The sequence below is a fragment of the Drosophila sechellia genome, chromosome X (genome assembly GCF_004382195.2).
Source record: "Drosophila sechellia strain sech25 chromosome X, ASM438219v1, whole genome shotgun sequence".
Classification (NCBI taxonomy): domain Eukaryota; kingdom Metazoa; phylum Arthropoda; class Insecta; order Diptera; family Drosophilidae; genus Drosophila; species Drosophila sechellia.
In genome coordinates this window covers 9,573,927-9,597,648 of record NC_045954.1, presented here as the reverse complement: position 1 = coordinate 9,597,648, position 23,722 = coordinate 9,573,927, and the positions used below count along the sequence as shown (strand labels likewise).

The 23,722-nt window shown below is 40.6% G+C and overlaps 1 protein-coding gene and 2 long non-coding RNA genes across 3 annotated transcripts in view; 1 reads left to right on the top strand and 2 right to left on the bottom strand.

Moving 5' to 3' along the window:
• Nucleotides 1-17,170, bottom strand: part of LOC6617487 (carbonic anhydrase-related protein 10) — a 46,971-nt gene extending 29,801 nt beyond the window's left edge. Inside the window, exons 1-2 of the mRNA XM_002041768.2 lie at nt 16,712-17,170; nt 6,703-7,081 (exon numbers count right to left, since the gene is read on the bottom strand). Of these exons, the coding sequence (XP_002041804.2) occupies nt 6,703-6,760 (58 nt within the window). The 5' untranslated portion in view covers nt 6,761-7,081; nt 16,712-17,170. The remainder of the gene's footprint in view (nt 1-6,702; nt 7,082-16,711) is intronic.
• Nucleotides 8,058-9,660, top strand: LOC116802184. The gene is made up of 3 exons (XR_004362553.1): nt 8,058-8,083; nt 9,106-9,295; nt 9,359-9,660. It is a non-coding gene; the product is annotated as an uncharacterized LOC116802184 (long non-coding RNA).
• A 5,428-nt stretch (nt 17,171-22,598) lies between the features above and the next one.
• On the bottom strand, nt 22,599-23,236 carry LOC116802249. The gene is made up of 2 exons (XR_004362615.1): nt 22,928-23,236; nt 22,599-22,854 (listed from the first exon to the last, which is right to left on the bottom strand). It is a non-coding gene; the product is annotated as an uncharacterized LOC116802249 (long non-coding RNA).
• Nucleotides 23,237-23,722: the final 486 nt, after the last annotated feature.

Here is a 23,722-nt window from a genome sequence, read left to right as displayed (position 1 = left end):
TAAAAGGTACTTATATCCGTTCTCAGTTTCTTAGATATCTACGACCAACTCAGCTAAGAATTTAAAAAATTTTCGCGTGACTCAGTTCCACTGTACTATTACGACGGACTTGTTTAGGGTCGTTAAACGACGAGGGGTTACTGTACAGGGGAGCCACTTCAGACTGTCTCTCACATTTTGTTATGATTATTGTTATGATTGTTGCTGCTGTTTTTTTCCAGCTGAAGTGCTTTTGTGAGCTTGACTGTGAGTTGAAAAATGTGTAGGCCGCATACTAATGCCTGAAAACCCACACAAATCGACAGAGACACACACACGTATACAACAGGTGTCTTGGGCGAAATGTTATCAATGCCAAATTAAGCGTAAAATGCTGTCGCACTTTTAAAGGCAAATTAGCCCCAAAGCCCAAGGCAAAGGCCAAATGAGGCGTGAATAATGCACATGTGTGTTTGTCTGTGTGTGTGTGTGTGTATGGATCCCATACATAGCATGGCTCACACATACACACACATTTGCTGGCTAATGGGGAGTTGGGAAAATTATTATGTCTGGCCGGGATCATTTATTAGCCAAGTTTTTCAGGGCTCTTTCATTTCTGTGCACACTCTAACCTCACCCCTTCCCCATCATTCTCTTCTCCCATCGATGAGGCGTAAAAGAATTATGCAGGCTTCATAGCCACGCCCCCGCACCTCCGCACAAGCGCCCACTTCCGGCAGCCATTGTTGCCATGCCATTGTTCCAACCATTGGGAACAATTAAGCGAGCTTAGAACTCAACTGGAAACTCTCGGCCAGCAAACTGCCAACTGCCAACTGCCAATTGCAGCTGCCATTCAATAAAATTTAAACGTCAAAGCGGCATCGGGCCAATTATTTGTGACCGCACTGGACCCAAAACAGAAAGACAGCAAAATACAAAAAAAAAGAATCGAAAATTCCGGGGCAGTGTGGGGTTAAAAAAAAAAAAAAGATAGGAGTACAAAAAAATGGGGAATAAAAGCGTCAAGAAGAGAAAGAAAGAAGCGTCCTGGCGGGCCTTTGTCTCTGCGATTCCTTTGTTTCAGCACGAGAAGATGACGCTGGTTCCGCGGGGAAATGGGAAAAAAAAACTATAGGAAAAACTGGGGAAGCGGCGAAATGGCGGGGAAAAGCCCAATGGGAGAGTTGGAAAAGCTACGGAGAGCTGGGGCATTGTGCAAATTAAAACTGCACTTGATTATTTCTCCTGCTAATTTTCATTGTTCAACCCGAAAAAAAAAATACCAAATGATGAAGAAAGCAAAGAAATAAGCAAAACTCCATTGAAGAAAAGTCCGGCCACAATATGCCCTTGATTCCCACATGACCTAACAACTAATGGGCTAAATGCGTGAGGTGATCGCAGGATACGGAATGATATTTTTAAAGACATTTATTAAATTATATAAATTCAAATGTTCAGATCAAATAACTTGCAGATTGAGAAGATCTGAAGAATTGATCTTGTAGTAGTAATGAAATTCTGCTTAAAACTGACTGTCTACCTAAAACCCTTAACAATGGATTATTGTTAGCCAACTCTACATTGAAGTGGCAATACCTCGAAAAAAGGCGAAATGCCATCCGTGGACAACAACTGGCAGTAGCTTTTCATTAGCGCTCAAGGCGTGGCAACTTTGGCGATTTGTGGAGCAGAAGTAGAGGGGGGGGCGCTGGGTCAGAGGTCAGAGGACAGGGGGCAGGTCGTCTTGAAGGGTTGTTTTCTCTTTCAATTCTGGCCACAAATTGAAAGCAAAATGTCAACGATGAGGCTGATGATGATGACCGACAGGCCAAGCGACAGTAACAACAGAAGCAGAAAAACAACGACTTTTCGGCAACAATGAAACAAAAGGAGAAAAAATCGGCAAAGAGGGGGTGTGGTCCCGCGGGGGCGGGCTGTAGTCGGAAAAGTCGGAAGGAAGGAAGATCGAAAGACAGCAGAAACAGATTGAAATCAGTTTGAAAACAAGCGAAGCGGAAAAATGCATGACCCACTTGGACTTCGACCGAGGCCAGAAACCGGATGAGACGACAAAGGGGAGGTGGCTCGGTTCGAGGGGGTGGAAAATGTCACCAAATGGCGGAAAGGGGGGTGGAAAAGGCGGTGGCGACGGGGTTCAACAGTTCAGCAGTTGGCCATGGTTAAGTGCTGGAAATTATGTTATGCTCGTCGGCCATTGTTTTATGTCTCCATTCGATGATTATTGGTCATGCATGAGGAGTCAGCCATCCTCTCAACCATCACCACCACATTCACCCCGCCCCAGCACCCCGCATACTCCCTGATTAACTCAATAAATAAACAATTTCGATAGTGAAGAGGAATATCTGGACATTGTTTGGGCAGCACTTGAATTGCCACAACGAGAAGAATTTTTCGGAACTCCTACAGCAATACTAAAAAAATGTTAAAAGATAAAAGACACGAAAGAGCAATGCACACAGTGAGAAAATATTGGTTACATGCAATCGATGCGTATACGTAATCTGTATGCAAAATGTGACCATTCACTAATTGAATCCATTATCTTTGCATTTATGTAAAAGGATGCTGTAATACAATCTAATAACGTACAAATCATGTAAACATTGAATTCAATTGTTTACACGGCGGCTACGTAATATTGCGTATACGATCCCCACGGAAGTATGCTACAAAAATTGTAATTTTGTTCCAGACTTCTAACAAGCATAGAAATGCCCGGAAAAATCAAGAAAAATTAAAACAATTGAATATGCAACAGCAATTATAATGTTTCTAAGTATAGTTTTTAAAACACTACCCACCGTGTAGAACATTTTGCAATCATATTTCCATCTGCTATTTTGAAGTCTGCCCAACACACACACACTCGCAAATAGCAAATCAAAACGATTTTCAAATGCAACACACACACCCACTAAAAAAGCAGGGAAATCTGAAGTAAGGCCAAAAAACAGGAACCACTGGCTGGGAGAGAATAACAAACAAGCAACAACAACTTTAACAATGCGAAAATAAGTGAAGAAAAAGTATAATTTCCATTTCAAATTGAATTTTCATTTGCACAAAAGCAGAATGGAAATGAAAAAGAAGCAGCACCATTCCCATATATAGTACATATACATAAGTCTGTATATATAGATATATATATATATATATATGAGGAAAAGCAGAAGCTTACCATGCACGGATAAGGAGCAGAGCTGGCTAAATATTGGGCAAAAGCGAAAATCAATGTCCTGACGCGGCCAGTTTAATGTTTTTGGGATTACAGCCTGCCGGTGGTCGAGCATACAAGCCGGAGCCACCCACCGATATTCCCATTTTCCAAAAAACCAACCTCTCTCAGACACACTCACACACACACACACACACATACGTAGAGAACACCGTATATGTTTCGACGTGCAGCAACTTAATTTAGCATTAACACACACACACACAAGCTCACAGAGAAGCAAACACACAGACAGGGGTAGCAATGTTGGTGACGTTGTTGTTGTTGTTGTTGTTGTTGCTATAGCCATTGCACAGGAGCTAACAAACTTTGGAGCCTACCTTCATCCCCCCTTCCCCTCTGAACGACCAAAGATCCATTCCCCTGCTTGCTGCTACGTGCCACATTACGTAGCCGACTGGTGAGCCAGACTCCCAAAAATAAAAAAAGAGCAAAAATTTATAGGACTACAGAATAAGCCAAAAAAGACCAGGTAAGCTGCACTAAAAGAAGCAACTATTTCGTGTTGCTTATATTTATAGTCAAGCGACAATAAGTTATAGTAAGCAAAGGCGGCATTGAGTCATAACTTTCTAGGCAATTCCGAAGCACTTAAGGGTTAAAACTGGCTCAATAACCACAAATTACTAACAGATGGGCTAACCTTTAAGCAACATGCTCTTTTTTACAATTAATATACAAAATGCTAATAAATTACTAATAGATTTAAGACTTATGAAAAGTTTTCCATTCTTTTGTCTTATGAACTTATAGTATGGGCTTGACCAACATTTGTGCATCATAAATTCGATAGCGCATTCTTAAGCACCGCCATACACTGCCGTAACGCACTGTAACGGGCATTCAACTTTTCGCTGGCAGCTTGTTGCCACTTTGGAATTTTGTTTATTTCCGACACGAACCGACAGCGGCAGCTGCGACCCAAGCAAAAATCATTTTAGAAATTGTTCTTTCAATTTCGCGTTTGCCATTTCATTTTCGCGGAAATTCAGCAGGAGGGGGGAGGGGGGTTGGCGTCGCAAGAGGGGCTTAAGCTCAGTAAATTGCCCAATGAAGGGTATTATTTAGATGCATCTCGCTGAAAGCGAATTAATTTATTAAGCCTTAAGGGGATGCTGCAACTGCAAGAGATTCCATCTCTTTTTGCCTGTCTGGCTGCACTCTTTTGATTTCCCACACGTGCCAGGGGGGAAGGGGGCTGTAAGGGGCTAAGCCACCAACCTTTTTTCCAATGGCAAGGGAGGGGCAGCGGCAGGTTGCTAGCTGCAAGCTGCAAGCTGCAGGTGCAACTGTCCCAACGCTCACGGCTGATTTATAGTCCATTAAATTTATGTTTAGTTTAATCGAATGGGGCAAACAAAAATTGTGCAGAGAGCGGCCTGCTTATCGCTGGCCAGCCGAGTTCGCCCAGCCGCCCATTCACCCATCCACCCAACACCACCCCCCTTTGGGCACCACCACCATCCCACTAGGATGGAAAAGTTTACTTAAGCACAGGAGGTGCTGCAAAATTAAGCAGCAGCAGGAACCACTCAACTCAAAGTCGGATGGTTGGGCTGCGCGGGTGCGAGTGCGGAGGGGTGGCTTTATTTTTTAGGGGGCTGGTCGGGCTTAAGGGGTCTTCTTGCCACCCATTCCCCCTCCCCCCCCCACCCCTTTCCCCTTTTTATTTCCTCAAGCCGCCGCTGCGCTCTTACTCTTCTCCTCGAGCGTTTACTGCTGCAACTCACAGACGCAACTATTGCAAAATTTCAACGTGAATTTATTGCATGAACATTTCTTTTTCCCTCCTGTTTTTTGCATTTTTTTCGTCTTCCTCATCTTCGTGATATTTTCGTTTTTCCTATATATGTATATATATATATACTTATAGTATATATAGTTATTTTTCTTTTTTTTTTTTTGTTCGGCCATCCTAGCTCTCATGCGGCTTTCAACGTGCTGAATTTTCGTGCGGCCGTCGGCTATATAGTTGCCTATATATCGTACGAGTATGAAATGCAGCGCACCTATATAGTACAGTATAGTAAATGTATGTCTGCGGCGGGCCTTAAAGTCCGTTCACTGTTATAAAGGCCTCTGGAAGTAAATATTTAGCAGCTGCAACTTTTATGAGTGTCGGTTGCGAGTCTGTAGGTCATAGCCAATGGTTTGAACTCTAAATCACCTTTTGAGCAGGCACAGTGCGATATTTATCACAAGTATGGTTAAGGGATATTCGAGTGCGTCTAAAAGAATGCAACAATATATTATTGTAAGGGCGTATTGCTGAACGAGTTGCACAATTTTTCTGCTCATTCTAATTTATGATTGGCCAAAGCCATATTACCATAGTCTTCAGTGTTTCAGTGTTCAAGCACCAATTGCCATTCACTAGCCACCCATTCATTTGATTTCAAATTTGATCAAATTTGAAACGGAATCTGATTTCATTTTTTTTATTGGCGACGCCGTTAAAACTTTTACGCATTTGCATCTATCGATTTGAGTTTCAAAATGCAAATGAAGATGGCCCTGTCGCCCGAGAAACCCTCTGATTTCCTCTTGCAACTTGGCCTAAGTAGCCTCGATTAATGTGCAAACTTTTTGGCCACTTGCATCCGCTTCTGGTAATTTGGGGGCTGGCTTCTCCGAATTTTAGCTGCAATTTATTTATTTATTCTGTTGCTCATTATCTGCGCCAAGGGGACTGAGGGCCGGGCTTTGGCCCACCGCTTCGCAATTAATGTTAAATTTACGATGACAGATCTGTGGCATTGATAAGACAGCAGGCGGCACTCCCAGGCCACAGAAACTAACCTCAAGTGCACAGGAAGCTTATCGGAGGACGTGACTGCAAGTTGATGCATTGCGCGAAAAAGTGGAAGCCAGGGACAACGCTTTAAATTAATAACAGCAAGACATGCGGGGGAACGTAGGGGTATGTATCGAACTTTTAGATAAATAAAATCAAATTCTAGAGAATCTGGAGAGTGCAACACTTGTAGACACATTTTGCAGTGTCTTTAAGCCCTATAAGATGTATGTTGTGTATTTTTTTCACTATTTTCTGGCAGTGCATTAATGTTGTTATTGCTACTGCTCATGCCGATGTTGTTCTACTTGTTGTTTGCCCAACTTGCAGTGTTGCAAGTTATGCAAGCTCGTGTCAGGTTGATGTGGAAAATTTGCATATCGCATATCGTTGACACGGTTGACACTGACCCCAAAGGGGCGTGGCAGCTGGGCGGATGGCAGGATGGTAGACGGTAGAATGGTTGGCATAGTTGGAATGGGTGCGAATTATTCAATTTTTGACTAGATCAAAGCGGATGCGCTGAAAGCGGGCAAATATTAACCAAATGGCAGGGTACATGTCATGCTGCCATGCAGAAATTGACTACAGAACTGAGGACTGAGCACTGGAGAACTGCGGGCTCAGGACCCAGAGCTCAGGACTCGGGAGTTGGACTCACCTTGCATCCTGGCCAAAAGCAGGAGCAGCGTACAGCAAAGGGCCTGCAGCAGCTCCATATTTCATCAGCTCTGAGTTATGCCAGTTGCGCCAGCGACAAGGCGACTCCGGCGAAACTTGGCCCGTAACTTACTGCCACTGTCAGTGGCACTTCTTCTCCACCTCACCTCGCCTGCTTAACGTTCGTCGTTTTTCCGCTTTTCCGCGCTTTTCCGCCTTTCCGCTTCTCAGCTCTACGCCACTCCACTCCACTCCACTCCAGTCCAGTTCAGTCCAATCCGCTCTGCTTCAGTCCGCACTGCTCGCACTCCTCCTCAGATCGCCGAACAATATGCAACTTAAAAGGCAAACGGCATTCTGCGTAATTGCACGGCCAAGTACTGCAAAGAAAACCAGAAGAGCGATGGAAAATGAGTGAACGGTGCCTAGATTGCGGGGAGGAACTTAAATTAATTAGAACAACATGGCCACGAGCACTTTCGAGTGGTGTTGCGGCCAAGGGTGTACCCTGTAAAGGGCAACGATGTAAATTCAGGCTTTATGTGGCGTGAATAATTGCTAGAAGTCATTAAAAGTACAAGTAATATAGAAATAGAAGATGCTTTCATTACATGGATTCTTATGTTATAATTTATATATTTTTCCCTTTAACCACAACTATCAAGTATTTGGCGCAGGGTATGCGGCAGATCTTGTATTGGCCATTAAATGGCGAAGGATGCGAGGTGCGGGGTCTAGTCCTTTGGGGGCATTACGTCAGAGATGGAATGCACTCGCTGCAAATGTTATTAACAAACACAATGCCGTAAATACACTACTCGCACACACACATGCACACGTGAGTGGGTGGGCGGGTGATAGATGGTGGGTGGTGTGGCAGCAAGGACACGGCAAACAACAACCAGAACAACAATGGCTTCAATGGCCACGGCTGAGTGACCTTTCTGGTCGTCAAGTAATCGCATTCGCAACGGTAGCCCCGACAACTTCGCATTTTTATGGCAACAAACGTCAGCCATAAACATTTTTATAACGCTGCAAGGCGGCGACCGAAGGAAAAATGCGGAAAAGTGGGCGTGGCCGGCGTGGCAGCAAGGAAAGCGCATAAACCACAAGCAAAATGAATTGTGTTTTCACTTTTTGTAATTAGCCTGCACTAAAGTGCTCGAAAGAGAGCGCAGCGCAGTGTGAGTGAGATAGAAACGCCAATGGTCGTAGTATCCCTACACCGAACTCCGAAGTTCCTCAACGTCCGGATCTAAATCATGATAAATACACTCGGCTGGGCGGTGGAAAGTACGGAAAACTACGGCAAAGTACGCTGCCCCTAGAAACTTGGTCGTGGAAAACTTTACAGCAGCTGCTAATCGAAATGGGAAAAGGTAAGGACTGCAATCGATCAGCGATTAAGAATTTCCGTACAAAAAACTACGATTTCCGGATGAGGTTGCGGAACAACAAAAGAAGTTCTTCAGACTCCAATGCGATTTTACATTCATAGCAAAAAAAAGGAAAATCAACACGCATATTAATATTGAAGGATTTAAATACCAGCGGGAAACTATATATGCGTATCAAAACAGTGATTTTCTCGGACATCTGACCGGCTTTAGTCAAGTTTTTGTACAAACAGTTCGCCTATAATGCATTTCTTTCAAAAATGAATTTTTGTGATTTTTCATCCTAAAATAATCAGTCTTTTGGCCACAACTTTAAAAATAATTGTCTAAATATGAAATGTCATATCTTGTTGGGCTCGTAATTAAATTTTCAATCAAACTGTGTTCAAAAATGCAAATTCTATTTTTTCGCCATTTTTTGCAAATTTTGATGATGTTACCCCTTTTCAAAAAGCGAAAATTGACCCAAAAATAAATTTTCCTAAATTCTTCAAAAAGTGCTAGGGATCGTTAGCTTTGGTAATTAGCTGTTCAAAACAGTTATTCTTTCATCTATATGACCATTTTCAGCGAAGTTATGACGAAAATTCCGTTTGTAACTATCAAGTTTTTGGCAAGTGCCGTGTTTCCAAATTTCGTACATCAAATAATCCGTTTTTTTGCCACAACTTTAAAAATAATAGCCTGAATATGGAATGTTATACCTCGCTGAGCTCGTAATTAAATTTCCAATCAAACTGTGTTCAAAAATGCGAATTCTATTTTTTGACCGGCGAATCCGTCGGCGTCGTTTTGATCAAATCTAACTTTATTCCATCTAGTTGGCGTGGGGTTTGCAGTACACGTATACAGCTAGCAATTCGGTTATTCGAACCCCATTCGTCACTTGGTACAGCTGTAAGACACATCAGGATATTTAAAATTCTTACAAATAAAAAGAAAAATTACAGTTATTATACAACAAATAAATACCATATTAAACTCCCCTCTCCTTTTCTTTTTAGAATTTGATTCAAAAATCTACAATATTCTATAGAAAAAAGGAAAATGGCTTCGATCAATCCATTTTTTGAATTTGTGGCTACATACCGTAGAAAACATCGAGCCCTAAAACAACAACGCGTTATCGTATCAAGAGCTGCGGTTTCGTGGAAGGCTTTATCAAGATCGCAGAAAGGTCGCTACCGTAAAAAGGTACGCATTCATTTTTGAATTGAACATTCATATTATGGAGATTATTAATTTGTATCATTTCAGGCGAGGGACGAACGATACAGGCGACGAGAAATCGCTTATAAAAAAAGCCAGGAAAACCGATAATGGCAGTGATGCCAACGATGCCGTGCTCTACGCTACCGTTGGCCCCGAAAGAGTAGAGATTTGAAACGCAATTCTGCCTGCTTTTCAAAATTCACAGCTTTGCATTCGTTATACCAAATTAGCATTTTATGCACTGCTTTTGTTTTTATTGGTTTGGAAATTATCATCCTCTGTCTTTTTAGTGAACAAAATAATCAGTTTTTTGTCAGAACATTCCAAATAAAGGTTCAAATATAGAATGCCATACCTCGTTGAGCTCGTAACAAAATTTCCAATAAAACGGTGTTTAAAACTGGATATTTAAATTTTTTGCCATTTATTGCGAAAATTGGCCCAAAAATTGATTTTCCTAAATTCTTCAAAAAGTGATAGAGATCGTTAGCAGTGATAATTAGCTACTCAAATTTTATTCTTTCTTCTATATGACAATTCTCAGCGAAGTTATGACGAAAATTCCATTTCTAAATATCAAGTTTTGAGAAAAAGCCGTTTTTCCGATTTTTGGTCATAAAATAATCAGTTTTTCTGCCACAACGTAAAAAATATTTGTTTAAATATGGAATGCCATATCTCGTTGTATTCGTATTTAAATTTTAAATCGAACTGTATCCACAAATGAAAATTCTATTTTTTCGCCATTTTTTGCAAATTTTGATGATGTTACCCCTTACAAAAAATGCGAAAATTGACCCAAAAATTATTTTTCCTAAATTCTTCAAAAAGTGATAGGGATCGTTAGTAATGGTAATAAGCTTTTTAAAATTGTCATTTATTTTGCTTTATCACCATTTGCAGTCGAGTTATGATGAAAATGCCTTTAGAAAATATTGCATTGCCTCCAAATAAAAAAAAACTTTTTCCCACATTCCAGAACATCACCTAGCTGCAGTTAATTTTAAATGTCGGTTAGTTTTATTAGCATGTGCTTAACTTGTTCGGCTTGCTGAAAGTGTAATAAGCAGACACTTTAATTAAGCTCAGACTGCCGGCAGAAGTAGAAATATTTTCGGAAACCTCAAATTTGGTTTGGCTTGAAGTTACTTCATGGAGTCGAAAGTGAACTTGAAACTATTCTGGCATCGGAATTATTTACTCGAAAAGTCGACATTGGGCGGTGGAAAAACATGGCAACAAGTTCTCCCTCCTCGCTTTGTTTTTTTTTTTTATATTTTTGTCCATTTTGTTTTTTGGCGAATTGAGAAATTTGGAGTCCGAGTTCGTAGTGCTTGTCCTATTCCGAATGTCCGCCTTTAAGTTATTTGGATTCAAAATATTCATTTCGTGCTAGCCACGTTCCACAGAGCGACAATTTGTAAACTAGGCCTGAATAAAACATGAAAATGGAAAACAACGGGGCAACGGCAGCGGGACATGTGACCGCTCTTTCTCCCGGACAAAACTGCACGGTTACATAAACAGGATAATAAGGCACTTAACATGCACTCGTCGCTGTTGGCCAACACACACACACCCACACACACGCACACATAGGCACAGGCACAGGCACACGAACACATAAAGAGGCAAAAGACCACATAGACATGGCTGGGAAAACCTCGAGCAGCAAATGGCGAATGTTGAATGCCAGGAATGCCGGAATAGCTTCGTTGTAGGCGTAACAATAAGGCGACCAGCCAGTCCAACAACTCCAAACAGGACCTCCACTTATGTCAGAGCAAATCAAGCGTTACACCCCCCTTTGCCCACCTCTGTTTTGACCGGGCTTTTAGACGTTCCGGCCTTAATTTACGTCATGTCACGGGCGTAATTGAAATTTCCCCTAGCTCCCAGAAGTTTGCGTATGGGCACCAAGTTAATCCCAGATCGAAGCTAATGAAGCCATTGTCCAAAATTAAAAAAAAAAACCAGTTTCAATTATAATAATTAAGAAAATAGCTCACTTGAAAATCAAATAATACACTTGTATTAAATAGCAAACATATCCAGTCTCTAACAACCATTTATTCCATAATAATGCTATCATTAAATAAAAAAAAAATTTATTAGAAAAAAATCGATTAAACAAATCAACTTAAAAGGAAAGTGAAAAACAAATATTTAGACAAACCAATTTTGTAAATTTGAAATGTATGGCAAATAAATAAAAATGTTTTAGTTCTGAATAAATTTTATGAATAAAATAAAAATCGACAACAGTCGAAATTCATAAAGTGCAACGAAAACAAATTAAAAGTAAAGGTCTTTATTGAACAACTTGCTGTTGAAAGTATTTCGTCAGATTGCCATTTTTCACCAAACAAAACAAAACAAAGCACTCTGCATTCCATTTGATCCGGCTCTTACGATAAGTGAAATTCATTTGGCCAACTATTGCTCAACGATTTCGCACACCAAAACTTGTAGGCCAAAAATTAAACTGCACTTCTCAATTAACTTTTTGTGCAAAAAACAACACAAAAAAAAAAACTCGAAGACACATGAAGACGCACAACAACGGCAGCAGATTATGCAATTTGAATGCAGACTTATCTAGCATTTCAGGCATTTGTCGCACAGTTTACACATTTTATTTGAATTTTAATAAGTTGCCCTTGTGCCAGAGAAACGAATTTAAAATCCCCAGAATTAAAGCGCAATCGAGCTGCATTTATTCCATAAATAATTGAGATGTTTGCTGGAGTTGGCGACTTAAATGTATCGCTCTTTTTGGGGCTTTAAGACTACGCAGCATATGCACGAGTATGTTTTTTTAATCGAGCTATAAATATGTATATATTTTATAAATATATATATATATGTTTCAATAAAAACAATGGGTTTTTGACCTTTTTCTTGGCCTCGAATGATTGGGCAGACAGCAGACGCCACGATGAAAGCCCTAAATTATTGAAAACATTTAATTTCGGATTACTGACAATTGGGCTTAACTTGTAAATGGAACTTAATCCCCAGGGATATCTGCATGTGGCCGATTAGCCGCAGGCCGAATTACGCAGGACGCAGGTCCTCCGAACTCCAAGCTGGGTGGACACAAATCATTCGCAGGCCATTGGATCCGTAATTTGCTTTAAATAAATTTTATTGGCATCGCCATGCAGCTGAGCAGCTGCAGAATCTCCAGACCCATTTTTCCCCGCAACTAAATGACATTTATTGTCAGCTTGGCAAAAGGTTCGGAAAAATTGGTGGGCAGGAAAATGGTGGAGCGGGCGGATTGGGGCGATACGTTAACCGAAAATGTCTTTTCATATTTTTCATGCACAATTTCAGCCTTGTATGCGTTGCATTTTCATCCGCCTGTAGTCGGGGGCATTTATATGTATATCTATACATATATATATATATATACATATATATTTTACTTTTGCATATTTATTTATTGACCAGCTCGAGAGCCTTTCCATTCCATTCCATTCCAGTTTCATTTGCGGCCCGCGAAGAAGAATATTGCAATGGCTGACAAATTTATTTCGTTTGCCGCCGGCGGTTTTTCTTTCCCCCCTGGGAAAGATCCCCACCATACCCACACACCCCGGGAAAATCCACCACTCCCATCCCCCCTGGCCCCACAGCTTTTGTTCTTTTCATTTTCGCAATGTGTCGGGCCCTGCCATGCATATTAAAATGTTCAAAAAACACACACACTGTGAAAACCACCTCCGCTGGCCATTTACTGTTGCATATTCATTATTGAAAAGTTTTTCTGTCCCCGCCGCCTACAACTCATAATAAAAATGATAAGCAAATGCTTTAAAATCTACAATATATATAGTGGATTTATATATATATATAGTTGTATAAATATATATATATGCATTACACTGGCTATACATGCCGATTTTCTTGAGAGATCAAATAAGTGCTGTATTTTATTCCATTGCATTGAATTTCATTTATTTGTTCGCCCGCACCGCACGCAATTATTTCAGTTTGAAATCAATTTATTTGCAAATTAGTCGACCAGAAGACCATTGTCCGCAAGGACGGCCTAAAGAGATCGTACTTTTAGTTGCAAATAGAGATTACAATGCTATATGGCAAATACAAATTGTTCATTTGCTTTTTTGCCGAGCCGAAAGCAAGCTATTATAACTAAGAGCCTTATTTGTTGGATAGTTTTGTGAATAGTTGCTTAGGGATTAATTAAGATTATTCCTCTTGTTTTTCGAGATTATTTGCATGGGATATTTGTGTATGTTTATAAAATAATTTGGGATTAAATTATTTTGGTAGAGCATTCAATGCATGCAATAAATTTGTATGTTTCTGCAAAAAAACGAGAAATTTCCCAGCAAATCTGTAGTTAAACTTTTAAAACTGAATCCGTTACTCCTCGGTTTCTCCCTATTTTTCGCAACTAATTACTTTTTCCGACGGCAGCCGTAGAACTTCGCTTTCCGGCCAAGTTGAGCCAACTAATTCGTTGGCTTCGCTTCAACTTACTTTTGGCCATTTTACGCTGGACTTACCACTTGGCCACAGATCGTCCAGATGATGCGCAATAAAATCGGCCACCTTAACTTAACAGTTGTAAAACTAAGCATTAAATATCGAGTTGACGCATTCCCGAAAAGTAAATGAAATAAAATAAATAAATAAATATAGCCACATAGCGCACATGGCGTGTGCGTTACGAGCTTTTTTTGGCGTAACAGTTGCGTGAAGCATTACGTCAAATTCCTGGCGATACGTAAACCTAAACGACTGCTAATTGAAATATTAACACCTAAACGGACGAAATGACGATGACGACGACGATGTCACCACAAAATCCTCATGTGTGTGTGTGCGTGTGTGTGTTAGTAAATGTGTGTGTGAGTGTGTGCAATTAAACGAAATGCGCATAACAATTGGCCAACCACGATATGCGACCTCAAAAACATAAACAACCGCAAACGTTGCGTCATGAACACGCAAATGGCCAAAAAAGAGGACAAAAGCGGCGAAGAGGGTAGAAAGGTGGCATTTTGCCATAGAAGTACATTTGTAATATAGCCCGAAATTATCACAGCGGGCCGAATGGGTCGAATCGAAAGCACTCCAATTCCAGTTGGGCAAATAAATTTGATCCCTTCTGTGGCTGCAGAATTTAATTTGATAAATTGCAATTTTAGTTGAAATTTTCATTCCTACAAAAATATTTCATTTATAAACATTAAATCTCAACGAAAGCCGAAAAACAAAAAACGCATTAAATACAAATAAGGCTTTAGCTGAGTAAAACAAAAAAGTCAACAAAGTTGTATTGATAAATATAAAGTAGATTTCTTTTAGAAAATATCAAATAATTTGATAATTCACACATTGTTTTAAATTGATCAATTTCACACACGTTTCCCATTTACATGCATTTTAATTAGGCTAAACAAAAAATAGTATTCCACTTGATACTTAGGTTATTAAGTTGAATTTAATATTTTATAAAATGAAGGAAAATTGTTTAGCACCACTTGAGCCCAAATTGACCAAATAACTCACACAGAAAAAGTTGGCCAAAAGAAGTTGGCCAATCTAAATATCTTGTGCATATTTCCTGGCAAAAATCAGAGTTCAACCGCAAAATGTAAATCCTATTAAAACGTCCAACTCACAACCATTAACTTCTGCAAAAAAACTATAAATAAACTCTGAACTCGATTGGCGTTCAGAAATGGCATCCAAGTGCTGTATTACCGAGGAGCTCAGTCGGTACAAAGGACTCCTAAGCCTGTGCCACCGATGCAGGATTCGGTGCTCCTGGTGAATGCAACTTGATTGGCGACTCCGGCGACAGACAAAAGAGCTTTAATTCGACGGAAGGATGACGGAGGCAGCAGCATGCCGTTCAGTGAGTTCTACATGCGGGCGCCAAAAATTGTTATGAAAATTCTTTTTATTAATTTTGTTTTGATTTCGTTTGGCTATTTTCGGAGTGGGAGCGTCATGGAAAAAATCCCAAAATAAATTGCCAGCTTGATTTTATTGTCGGCAGACTGATGATGTTGATGGCGACGCTGTTCGGCGAAATTGTTGGCAAATATTTGTGCAAATTTTTTTTTTTTGTTTTTTTTTTGCTGCTTTTTGTTTTCTGTTGTACCAAAATTGCTCCTCCCATGTGTGTGTGTGTGAGGAAAACGAGACTGTTGTTTGCTCAAAAATTGGCCATTTGATTGATGAAAATTTGATGGAATATATTTGCCATAAATATTCGCATGAAGAGCACCCCACCGCTGCTTTTCATTGATTACAATACCGCCGAGCGAACTAATCCGCGTCAATAAAACCATTACTTTGGCCATCAACGGAACTCGCGACTCGGCCGCTTATCGAAATCACTCGTAATTAAGGCACTCATTTATATATTATAATTATTAAATTAAACCTCAAGTGTCGTGGCACTTATCAAGATGCATTTGTCCGATTCTGGCTAATCGAATTGGAATGTCAAATAAACACGACTCCTAAGTAGTAACTACGATTATGTTATTAAAATATCAACTGTTTGTTTTGTTTAATTGCTACTGAATTTACTGAAATTTTTACAATTTATGGAATAACATTTCAAATTTAGCTAGCTATATTTTAAGCTACATTTTCTTAAGCTTTCTGGTAGATCTTTTAGTGCATATTTTATTTAAAGTTATTAGACCAACTATATACAATACCAAGAACTGCAAATAAATCCAATTCCTTCTAAACCGTTTTGAAAACACGTCTTGATTTTATGAATTTCATAATTAATCCAAACTTAACTCATGCAAAATGCGCATATATAGATGACAGCATTAAGTATGTCAACGCAGAGGAAACACTTGAAACATTCACTTCACATCAAACACAAACACTCTGGGCAGCGGAAATCTTGGATTTGAATCCTAGTTGCTGGAGCTGAGAAAGTGGCGGAGTTTGCGGGGTGACTGCACATCCGTTTCCGGCCACTCGAAGTTTCCCATTTAAAATGCAATCGAGAAACGATTAGTCAACAAACGTTTGGCTTTGTCTTCGATTTCCTGGCATTGGGAGAATCGCAATGGCTATGTCTGCACTACATCGAAATATATACATATGTATGTATGTGTGTTTCGAGAGCTGAAAAGTGGGCGTTAAGTTGGCTAATGAAAATTGCCAGGCAACGCTGAAAAGCATGTGAGTTCGTTTTGCCTGCTTGATTATAATGAGCACAAATTACGTTGATTCGGTGCCTTTTTGGCTTCGCTTTGATTCGGTTGCGGTTGCAATTTGTTTTTGACACAAGCCCCCCGCTTTTTCTCTCTGTGTGTGTGTGTGTTTGTGTGTTTGTGTTTTTGTGGGGCCTCTCATTAGTTGGTCGAGGAATTTCATTGGCTTTACCTTTTAATTTGATTAATTCAGCCGCCCGACTTGCCCTGCTCCTTCGCCTAATTCTGAATTTATTTTCTATTTTGTATTAATGCCGGCACGCAACAAAAACAACAAAAATCATTAATAAATCGGTTAAATTGGGTGCTTTGTTTTTTCCTTATTTTGTTGGTATTTCTGGAGGAGGTAGCACTTGAGACTTTATTCAATTGGATTCGATTCGATTCGCTTCGATTGCTGACTGACTGACGTGCACTTTTGCAATAAGTATATTTATTTCGCGCTACGCGAAAGTAAGCGAGTCCTTTCACAAAAGTTGGACAATATTCGGGTAGCAGGACCAAGGACGAGTGACTACCGCACGTGTTGACGCTTCAAACAAAACTGTTGCGCGGCTGAAGAAGACGCCACAACAAAGTCGAATCCTTGCCAGGTCTTGGCAGGCGGACCTCGGTTCCGATGGCCACAGAGCAGCCGAAGGGTCCTTCGGCTGGCAATCGGATCCTTCAGGACTGCCGTTGGCTGTGGAACAGTCCGGCGGCCCTTGCTTTCGCATCCTGTTTACAAAACTGGCCATCGGCGCCTGCGCCCCTTCGACAATTTCCTGCCCGAAGGACAGCCGAATGCGCGAAAGGACTCTAGCCGAATGAAAACGCCAGCCAGCCAGCCGAACCGAAGCCCGAATGCACATCCACCTCGTGGTGGATTTTCCCTTAGCCGGCGTTGAAGAGAGTTTGTTTACGTTTTGTGTTTACATTCCAGGCAAAACTGGAAACACGTGGCTGCCTTGGAGGAGGCAATGAAAAAAGTACGAGAAAGGACGAGGGATGGGGTTACGCCAGGAGTTCAATCCAGGAGTTCGTTGAATCCCAGCGTCGTTAGACGGAAATGGAATGTTGGCAAGTGCCATTGAGGAGCTGATTTTATTGACTGCCAGCCGAAAAGGGAGTTTCAAAACAAAAGATTAAATTCTAAGGATTCACAAGAAGTGGCTTTCCCCAAATATCCTTAAAATCGGAATCAATTTAATAATAGTACGTATAACAGTGCAATAGTATAGATAGAACTATTTTGTTTATGGAATTAAAATAATTTAAATATTTATAATAAACATATATTTTGAAAACTGAAACCAACATTTTCATTGTTAGTACAACAAAATCACACCTTTTAAATAAAATCTAAGCCACATTAAACTCGCACCCCAACAGCTTAAGACTCTGCTGAACATTTTTTGCCAGCTCCTTCCGTATCCGGAAAATGCAAAAGTATCTGGCAGATGCAACCTCAGTTCGGGGTCCTGCTACCTAAGCTTAGACTCATGAGTCCTGAGTTCTGAGTCTCGGCTTCCGTTCTGCCTGCATTTCGTGCGCATTTTTCCATCTGATTTGACATTTGTGCTAGGTAAACACAAGAATGCCAGCAACTTTTAATAAGACCAAGTAAGTGGAACGTTTGGGGAGGTGTCGAGTGGAGTACCGAGTGCCGAGCGCCGAGATTCTGGCCAGTCTTGGCCAGAAACGCTTTTAAGTTGCCACACTGTGTGTGTGTGTGTGTGAGTGTTTGTTCGTGTGCCCCTGTTGGCTCTTTTGAGCAATTTAGTTTGCTGCCATTTGCCACAACTGAAATTCGCTTTTTTGGGCCGCCACGGCGTATGCGTCATGTGTTTGCACTCCACTTGTTCTCTGTGGCGGAGGATGAGTTCTGAAGAACTCCCCATTTCCCCGTACAAAAGCTACAACAACCGAACTTAACTGAACTGAACTGAACTGGTCTAACTAGCTGGCCGTCGAATGTTTGTTTGTTTGCTCAATTTTAATTAAATTTTTAGCATTGCTAGTGTTTTGTTTGGCACGAAAATTAAAGCAAATTAATTGGCGCCCAATTACAGAGAAATCAAGTGAAATGTTTGCCAGTCGGTAAGTAATTTTAATTAATTTCCCGCGCCCCTTCTGCTCGTCCAATAGCTAAAATTGCAATTGCAATCAATGCGAAATCAAGTCAAAAGCCCAATCAAGTTGTTTTCATAGTGGGGCAATGGGTGAGTAGTTGGGTGGCTGAGTGGTGCGACCTGCAGGTGTTGGGCCCTTGAAAAAATGGTGTGGAATCGGAGGTACCCTGTAGATTGCAATTTACGTAAAGTAGGAAATAAATCAATGATGAATGTAAAGAAAAAGATATATCGCTTGCAATTCAATTAAATAAATGTATATATTATAAACATAAAAGGAAACATATCACCTATAGAAACCTAATTGATTGAATATTGATATATGTTCTTTGAAAAGGCACACAGTGGGGAATGTGCCCACATACCCCGGCTACCCTGGAAAATGGCACACGTGAGACAGGAAACGGCCTTCAGCCCCACATTTCAAAAGTTCTTTATTACCTTCGTAGCTGGATTATTAAAATTTCATCGAATTACGTGCGAATAATACCAAATTGCCCTGGCACACCATACGTCGCCCTGGCTTTATCTTCCGCTTTTCTATTTTCCTCCTCGCTGCCAGTCAGTGTACAATTAAGTTTAGCAGCCAAGAAGAGGAAAACTAAGACAAAACCAGAAATCGGTGAACGAAACTTATCAATATTTTATTGCATTCCCGTGCCGAATTAAGTTCGCTCAAGGTTGCACCAGCCACAAATACATGTAGAACTACCTACATAGAGATATAGCGAATATAAAATGCTATGGCATTCCTGCAGCTTCAATGATGACGATGCTGATGATGATGAGTGGGCTGCCCCACAATAAAGCAAAACTTTTTTGATTACTTTATGCTAACGGCAGCTGCGTCGTCGCGTTCACATTTAGTTTTTGGCTTTGGCCACAAAGTAATTGCAGGACCAGCAATGAAAAAAAAAGCACGAGGGGCAGGGAAATGGCCAACCAACCGACAGATGTCTGTACATGGTCTGCCATGTGGCGACTTTCGGAGCACCCAGCTCCACATATTGAGAGCGTTATGAAACTGGGTAGCAAAAAATTGCATTTGATTTTTTTGGGTCTCAAGTGGAGCTCACAAATACCCTGTACTGTGAAAAATTCCCAATTTTATCCATATAGAATGCAGTTTTGAACATAACATTGAAATGAAATAGTATAACTATGAAGCAAAATATAATTATAATTATAATATATAATATATAATATAATTATAACGAAAAATCATATTAAAAATAAAAAAAAAAACAAATAACCTTACTTATAAAAAGGTAACAGCACGGCTCACATATACTCTTATCATATTTGGACAGGGTATTCAGCTAGACGAATCGAATGTGCGGCAAATGTAATTAAGCGAAAGACGCTTGAAATGCGCGAGCTTGACCGCTCATAAAACTTTGACAATGCTGACCAACGACGCCTCCTTCCGGGGAAGCTCCCCCACCTCCGTCTCTTCACTGTTATTCCGGCCCAGTGAATGACCGCTTTATTAGCCAAGTGCCATTTGAATCCTGGCTAGCAGAGGCGAGGAGCAAAAAAACCGAAGGAAAATAACAAAAAAAGTGGCCTAAAAGTATATGCATTTACTCATACGACATTCTGTCGTTAGTCAGAAATTACATTTACCAAGCGCCAGCTGAAGCGACAGGTCGAGATTGGGATTGGGATTGAGATTGGGTTGGATTGGGTTGGGGTAATTCATGGGATATGTAGGATTCCGGGATCGGAGCAACTGGATCGGAGCTGCTGGCCCAGAAAATGGAACTGGACTTGCCACAGTTGATTGGTTAGCACTAAGCGGGAAATTTGCTGGCCATAAATGTCGGTTTGACTCCAGCAACCTTATGCCACATTCATTTTCTTTTTTTTTGCGTTTTGCCCCCTTGTGCTGCCCCTGTTTTTCCTGCCCCACAAAAATTTACATGCGCTCAAATTTTTCGCTGCCGCTTTATTCTGTTCTTTTGCCAGCCGCTGGTCATTGCCTGTTAAATATATATATATATATATATGTATATCATATATTTAGGGCCCGAAATATATGTGTATGTGTGTGAGTGCAGTGTTAACTTGGCTAGCCAAAAATGTTCAGAGCCGGCTAAAGTTTCGCCAGCTTCTCTGGCAGCTTCGTCTGATGCCCGAACCACCCCGTTTTTCCAGCCCTCTGCTTGCATATGTGCCGGTTAAGTGGTTTTTGTGGCTGAAAAGCAGAAAACTCATTAAAGTTTATTTCAAACAGCAACAACAACAATGGGGGGGTTTTTAGCAAAGTTCGGTCAAAAATTAAGACATATGCTCAGGCTGAAACCGAAACTGAAACAGAAACAGAACAGCAACGAACTTCACAGTCCTTGTCCATATCTATCTAACTATATACATATCTATACAGTTATGCATGTCTCCGACTTGACACTTGAATATACGAATATATGTATATGTGTGTGTGCATAACGACATGCACTTCGATGGGTGTGTTTGCAAGGAGTATGGAAAATGAGTGAAGTAGAGGCGGTTCGAGGCTTGGGCCACTTTTGCTGCGGTTTTCTGGCCCCAAAAACTTTGCCAAGTGCAGCGAGTTTCGACGGCATGTGGAGCCCTATATCCCCAGGGGGAGATCGGTTGGGCCCACGAGGAGAGCCGCCAAAGACAAACAAAACTCCCATTGAGCGCAACCCACGAGGGTCAATTTACTCAATTCCGTAATTTCCACTGCCAGTGGAAAACAGAGAAAAAGATATTCACATAACTCATATCTTCGAATTTCTACTAATATATTTTCTCTTAATTCTTAAATTCTTTTAAACCCAGCTGCATAATACCATGTATCTATGGTTATATTTTATAGCGCACATAGCCCCACGCTCAGGGACACCAATACAGACACAAACGTGTACAAGGAGCGCAGGACCTGCGTTAAATATGACATTATATTTCCTGTGTCGCAGCATGTGTTTGGTTAGTTGGTCATTTGGTCAGTGGGCTGGACTGCTTTGTAATGCCATTGCCGCCGCACTCGGCACAAATTAAACAATCTGTTGACAACTATTGGCCACAAAATCTTTGTTAATTGCCTTTTTGTCTGGCCTCAAGGCGGGTGTGTGTAACTAATGGACCACCCACAGGTTGCTAATTGCTTTGACCCCGCCCGCCCCTTTCGTGTGCTTGTGTTTTCTGTTTCTGTTTTTGGTAGCGCTGCAATGATATGCAATTAATATAATCGGCTGCTGTTTAAATTGCCATTTGGTGAATTTAAGTACACTTTAACCGCACACTGCCAACCAATTGCACACACATCAACCATTCAAGCGTTCTTTGTTCTCGAAATTAACTTAGAGAAGCATTCAAGCAAGCATGAAAACATACATATTGCAATGGGAAACATAATGAAAAGTTTAAAATGAAAAATATATATAATGAAAATGATAGTGCGGATTATGAAATAAACAAATACTTGTTATAAAACTTTGCAATCATAAAGATTACAGGCTGTTATCTCATCGGAGATCAAAGGTCAATCGAGCTACGAGACACAACTTAATGCACAAGTCCAACTCACAGTAGGGACACTGAAATGAAAACATTGAGAATAGAAACAATCTAATTTAAAGTTGCGAGCCAAACAACAAATGTACACAGCCCAGAAAGTGAAAGAGACGACGCGATGCAGAAGGGAGGGCGGTAGACAAGGAGAGCAAGGGATATGGCGAGGCGGAAACGACTTGCAACATGCAATTTGTTATCTCAAGTATGCAAAATTATGAAAGTTTATTTAAAAGTTATGCCACGGCCCGCTCTTTTGGCTGCCAGGAAAGCCAGCCAACCGAGCAGGATAATAATTGTGCCGCCTCCAACAGCAGACGCAGATACTTTTCCCACACAGATACTTTACCCACACAGACACTTGCCGCGCGCACACACACATACATAGAAGCCCAGAGTCCTTCTCACACATTATTCAAGTTAGCGGCGACAATTTATTAGTTTTACAATACAACTTGGCAAATTGGTGTATAAATCTTGGTGCCTCGTGAGGCCACTTCTTTCTACACTCCTTTCAAAATGCTCCTCCGATCTTGGCTAGAGCTTCCAGAAAGAGGCTTTGGTCCTTCGAGGCGGATCATGGAATGACATGGAGTGACCAATTGTAGATAATACGTCAAATAAATGTTACTAATATGCGTTAAAACTTTAGAGCAGAAGAATCGCCCTGAAAATAAAGTAGAATCGTGTCACCATTACAAATAGACTGGCATCTTGATGAAGTAGAAGATCGAACTTACTTATAAAAACTGTACTGTAGACTTCAATTTATTAGCTTAGCACTTTAGCTTTCAGCACTTTGCACTTTTATTGTTTTATTCATCGGTTCGATATCAGATTTCGGATTTGTTCTTCGAGGAGCACTTGGTAAACGTCCCTCCCATTTCCTAGTTTTAGCTTGGTTTCCCAATGCAATGAAAAGTACTGGACTAGTAAAATTTTGGAGCTCGATAGGCTGTGGATCTTGTCCAGCCATCCGTTCCAAGATAACCACAAAACTGATAACAAAGAAACCCAGACGCGATTCGTGCATATTGAGAGATGAAAGTCGAGAGACTACGAATGCATTATCAATTAATTCGCCTCACAAGCGTTTCAAAAGTACGCAATCAATAAAAATATACTAAGAAAAAGGTCAAAACGAAAGATTATATGGTAAATCATTTTTTCATATAAATATATGTTTCTATAAGTACATTGCTATAAAGCCTTATTGCTTATTTTCCGATCTCGTATTGCTGAACTCGATTAACACTCGGAAAAGTGGGTTCTTGTTTCCTGATCTTTCCTACATAACAAAGTTTCTGATGCTCTCGATTTCTTAACGAAAACAACAACCACTTGCACAGTGGGCTAATTACCAAGATTTCAACTCATAAAATTTGACTTGAAAACTATACTATGTGGCATGTTCAGTCCCTTGTGAATTTTACTCGGGATTAATTTCAAGCACACCTTCTATAAGCATATCATTTTTATTCGTTATTTTCGAAGAACCCTAATATGGGGACGAACATCAGACGGCGGCGGCAGCT